We start from the raw sequence: 5,745 nt of genomic DNA, 5'->3' as shown, positions 1-5,745 counted from the left end.
CCCGGAGCGCTGGTCTCTCCATTGGGACCTCCAGGAGTCCGGGTGGTGCTCCTCGGGCTCCTCGCAGGCCACAGGGTGGGGGGTCTGGTGGGTTCTGGGTCGGGGTGCAGAGCGATGGTGGTGGTGCCGGCGGTTCCTGTAGGAGCTGCGGGCGAAGGTGGATGGAGCCGAGGCGGATTCAGTGACGGAGGAGGAGATGTAGTAGGGGTCCTGCTGGTGGTGGAAGTGAGCACCTTGGACCTGAGGAGAAAAGGGAAAGACAACAAATGAGAATTTATATAACGCAATGCAACAAATAAGCTTCATGTGGGGCTTTACACACAATCACAGCATATGAAAACCTTTATGTTTATACCCTTGCAGCAGATGGGAAAAACATTATTGTATATTATAGATTTTCAAAGGCTTAGATTGCATTCGATCAGACAAAGTTCAACACCCTATCCTCAATGTTGTTGTTTAAAGGGGACATATTATGCTTTTTGGGACGTCCCCTTTCCTATAGTATGTTCTATAGGTTTTTGTGCATGTAAATGGTCCGCGAAGCCTGAAATCCCAAAGTTCCTCCTGCCTGAAACGCCTCCATTGGACTCCTTTGTTTACTTATGCAACGTGGTGACATCACTGTGTAACATTTGCGCTTCTATTGGCTAGTACTCAAACACATTGTACATATGGGCTGATAGCAGATAGGTGCAGATAGGCTAAGGGGCGGGACATCTCTAATCTTCCTGATTCTTCCCAATACAAAGCTGGAGGAAACAGCTGGTCTGAAGTATTCTTAAGGTGTGTGCAATGTCATTTTTTCAAAGACAAAAAAGGTGGTAAATTATGAATGTAAGGTTTTGTGTGACTTGCCTCATCAGTGGAGGACGACCCGGAGGTTTTTAGTGTTGTGCATTGGCCATTAACCCACAGGGTTTGTTGTTTGATACTACAGTTAGGGAATCATTTGCTGAGGTATTCAACCTTCGACCCAGGTCATCATGTTCTCTTCTCACTGTCTCCTTTCCCATGGCATAGGTCTACGGCCTTGGATATTGCTGCTATCTCTCTTAAGGAGCAGTCTGTTACCAGTCTATGACGGAGCACAAGCCGCCATGAGGTAGTTTACTGATCAGGGACGAAGGTTCCCTGGCGCACATTCTTTTCTATGGACGAGAGCTCTAGTTAGATTCAGGTTCCATAATGCTTTAGTCTCACTGATGAAGAACGTTGATTATTACACTCCGAACTAGTTAAAACCTCGAGCTGCAGAAAGAGTTCTTCAGAATTGGCTTGGCAACCGCTGTGTCAACTCGTGACACACCACCTGTCTTGTCAATTCTCCGGCCGAAGCTCCAAATAAACCGTCAGTGTTTGCCATCAAAGCTCCAGCTCTCCTCGTGCCCTCTCTGAGTCCTGACTCCAATTGCTTCAGAAGTTTACCCCACAACTAGGACACTTTAAAACATATTTCGCCTGAGCTTGACATTTGACCTTTGTAATCGCAGTTTAATAAGGACATTATAGCCAAGTATTGTATGTTTTGGGAGGGGTCTTTAGCAGTGCAACTCCCCCATATTGTCCTGAAGATGTAGTTAAAACGAGGTCACAGGGGCCACAGAGAAAGGAGGTGCATATTCAAGGCTGTTAACTTCTCCCTGTAGGGCTCTAATGCAACCAAGTGCTCCTCACGCGACACACCATGCAGCTGAATAAAGGAAGAGGGGGGGGGGGTACAAGGGAACCCCTGCTTTACAAAAGACGGGACACTTTATGAATCACACCAACAGCTGGAGAATTCATCACCGTCCAGAGGAGCCCCCATGTGTATTACACCTCCATTTATGGACCAAGAATATCTCCAAAAACAGAGACGGCTGCACAGAAAACCTGCAATAGTGCCATCTGATTATCATTTGTGTAGTTACAGCTCCGGAGAAGTAAGAACTAATATGGTAGATTTCCCTGTTCTGACGATGTAAGGCAGCTGCGGCAGGATTCATTTCATCGCTATGTTCCAGCTCCATGTTCTCTGTAAGTGTTTTAATGCACAGCTCCTCCTCCTCCCCTTGAAGCTGATGGTTTCTCCATGTTTCTGTTCTCCGACGTCCCGCCTGCCAACCAAACAATACAAGCAGCGAGGAATAACTTTCCACGCAGCGGCCTCGAGGCAATTACTTCCCAAAGAGAACGAGGAGATGGAGGGCAGTTGGGAGATTTCCATATGCTCACGTTCAAAAACAATAAATATCATGGAAGCAAATCTTTAAGTTCAATGAGAGCGAGAGTTGAACCGTGATTTACTGGGTCCTCACCGCAAACACAGGAAACAAGAGATGTCTGTGTTTCAAACGTGAATACATATTCTCGCTGATACAGTAGCCTACAGACTGTATCGTTTCAGATTTACATGTGAGCCCAAATTAATCATTTAAGAAGGAATGTACTAAACAGATAAATTAAAAACGATCTAATATCTTGAATAGAAGTGAAAGGGTAAGCCAAAAAATGCTATGAAAGCATAACATTGCAACCAGGTGCATTTGATGTACTATATATTAACAGCAGTACGAGACGTTATGCTAATTCGGAAGTCCTACAACCCTGAAGTTACCTCGCAAAGAAGTCTTTTTTAAAAGTGTTTTTAGTTAGATGCTTGATATAAAGTCAGTGGTTTTCACAAGCTGAGGAGATTATCAGAGTTGTGTTCTACGGCATAACATACAGGACTGTCTCAGAAAATTAGAATATTGTGATAAAGTTCTTTATTTTCTGTAATGCAATTAAAAAAACAAAAATGTCATACATTCTGGATTCATTACAAATCAACTGAAATATTGCAAGCCTTTTATTATTTTAATATTGCTGATTATGGCATACAGCTTAAGAAAACTCAAAAATCCTATCTCAAAAAATTAGAATAGTTCCTCAGACCAAGTAAAAAAAAAAGATTTATAACAGCAAAACACAATCAAACATTTGAAAATGTCCATTAATGCACTCAGTACTTGGTTGGGAATCCTTTTGCACGGATTACTGCATCAATGCGGCGTGGCATGGAGGCAATCAGCCTGTGGCATTGCTGAGGTGTTATGGATGCCCAGGATGCTTCAATAGCGGCCTTTAGCTCATTAGCATTGTTGGGTCTGGTGTCTTTCAGCTTCTTCTTCACAATACCCCACATATTCTCTATGGGGTTCAGGTCAGGGGAATTTGCAGGCCAATCGAGGACAGTAATGCCATGGTCAGTACACCAGTTACTGGTGGTTTTGGCACTGTGGGCAGGTGCCAGATCATGCTGGAAAATGAATTCCTCATCTCCATAGAGCTTTTCAGCAGACGGAAGCATGTAGTGCTCTAAAATCTCTTGGTACACAGCTGCATTTACTCTGGGCTTGATGAAACACAGTGGACCAACACCAGCAGCTGACATGGCTCCCCAAACCATCGCTGACTGTGGGAACTTCACACTGGATTTCAAGCAACTTGGATTTTGCTCCTCTCCAGCCTTTCTCCAGACTCTGGCGCCTTGACTTCCAAATGAAATACAAAACTTGCTTTCGTCTGAAAAGAGGACTTTGGACCACTGTGCAACTGTCCAGTGCTTCTTTTCCTTAGCCCAAGTCAGACGCCTCTTCCGTTGTCTTGAGTTCAGAAGTGGCTTGACCATGGGAATACGGCTATTGTAGCCCATTTCCCGGACACGTCTGTGAACAGTGACTTTTGATACCTGGACTCCAGCTTCAGTCCACTGTCTTTGAAGCTCCCCCAAATTCTGGAAGCGACTCTTCTTCACAATGCTGTTAAGGCTGCGGTCATCTCTCTTGGTTGTGCAGCGTTTCCTGCCACATTTCCCCCTTCCAACAGACTTTTTGTGGATGTGCTTTGAAACTGCACTCTGTGAACAGCTTGCTCTTTGAGAAATTTCTTTTTGTGTCTTACCCTCCTGATGGAGGGTGTCAATGACGGTCCTCTGGACAGCAGTCAGATCAGCAGTCTTCCCCATACTTGTGATTTAGTTTACTGAACCAAGCTGAGTGTTTTTCAAGGCTCAGGAAACCCTTGCAGGTGTTTCGAGTTAATTAGACGATTCAAGTGATTCGTTGAACACCCTACTAGTATACTTTTTCATGATATTCTAATATTTAGAGATAGGATATTTGAGTTTTCTTAAGCTGTATGCCATAATCAGCAATATTACAATAATAAAAGGCTTACAATATTTCAGTTGATTTGTAATGAATCCAGAATGTATGACATTTTTGTTTTTTTAATTGCATTACAGAAAATAAAGAACTTTATCACAATATTCTAATTTTCTGAGACAGTCCTGTACATCAGGAAATAGCCCACTGATGAATGTCAAAAGTTTTTATGTGTCCTAAAAAAATGGGGATTGCTAACAAGTGACCGAACGACACCTAATATACAGATTTCGTTGTTAGATATAATACCCTTAAGGTTCAAATTTGACCTTTGAAATCGCACTTTTCAGCTTGCTTCTTGAGTTCAAGTGCACAGCAACTCTGCCAAGTTGTCCTAAAGAGTTAGTTAAAATTAGGTCACAGGGGTCGAGAGGAAGGAGGTGCATATTCAGGACTATTAACTTCTCCCTGTAGGGCTCTCATGCAACTGAGGAGCACTTCTCGGTTGCATGAGAGCCCTACAGGGAGAAGTGAACCCGGGAGAGCGTGGCAGAAACGCTGCTTTTTAACGTGATTCATTTGGTGCTTTCCCGGGAGCTATTGTTTTCTATTGTTCTGAATGAGAGACCCATAGTGTTAGAAAATGACATATTGTGTGGTTGATTTGAACTTTTCCTGTAAAGACATTAAGTAGAACTGTTTTTTACTTTGTTGTCATGCCTTATCCTGTGGGGCTTCGCACCAAATAATTGACCACATATCCTACACCGTTTGATAAGATATTAACTCGTCACTATGTCAATGATGGACAAAAACAAATGCAATTGGTTTTAGTGGGTTATATACTGTATGTTTTAGTGCATGTAAATGTCCTGCAAAGACTAAAATCCTGTTCCCTGAGTTTCTCTCCCAGACAACTCTAAGCGGTTGACCAATCACAACAGAGCCAGCCAGCTAACCAATCAGAGCAGACTGGGCTCTGGTTTCAGACAGAGGGTGAAAAGAGGTGCTGCAGCACAGGCAGGATGAGAACAATAAAGAGCTTTTTGAACATTAAAGCATGGAGACATGTAGAGACACTACATACTGATATACACCTGAACATCAGCAGGAGAGGACTCTTTAAAGTAGAGACACTACATACTGATATACACCTGAACATCAGCAAGAGAGGACTCTTTAAAGTAGAGACACTAAATACTGATATGAACCTGAACATCAGCAGGAGAGGACTCTTTAAAGTAGATAAACTACATACTGATATACACCCGAACATCAGCAGGAGAAGACTCTTTAAAGTAGAGACACTACATACTGATATACACCTGAACATCAGCAGGAGAGGACTCTTTAAAGTAGAGACACTAAATACTGATATGAACCTGAACATCAGCAGGAGAGGACTCTTTAAAGTAGATAAACTACATACTGATATGAACATGAACATCAGCAGGAGAGGACTCTTTAAAGTAGAGACACTACATACTGATATACACCTGAACATCAGCAGGAGAAGACTCTTTAAAGTAGAGAAATTACATACTGATATACACCTGAACATCAGCAGGAGAGGACTCTTTAAAGTAGAGACACTACATACTGATATACACCTGAA

The 5,745-nt window shown here is 42.8% G+C and overlaps 1 protein-coding gene across 1 annotated transcript in view; it reads right to left on the bottom strand.

Annotated features, from left to right (window-relative positions):
- The window catches only part of fam124a (family with sequence similarity 124 member A), a gene marked incomplete at its 3' end in the record, with an annotated part of 33,589 nt that continues 27,844 nt past the window's right edge, over positions 1-5,745 (bottom strand). Inside the window, exon 4 of the mRNA XM_079665830.1 lies at positions 1-240. Within this exon, the coding sequence (XP_079521956.1) occupies positions 1-240 (240 nt within the window). The remainder of the gene's footprint in view (positions 241-5,745) is intronic.

The sequence above is a fragment of the Notothenia rossii genome (genome assembly GCF_949606895.1).
Source record: "Notothenia rossii genome assembly, chromosome: 2".
In the NCBI taxonomy this organism is placed as follows: Eukaryota; Metazoa; Chordata; class Actinopteri; order Perciformes; family Nototheniidae; genus Notothenia; species Notothenia rossii.
The sequence above is the reverse complement of the archived record's forward strand: the minus strand, read 5'-3'. Positions and strand labels throughout refer to the sequence as shown.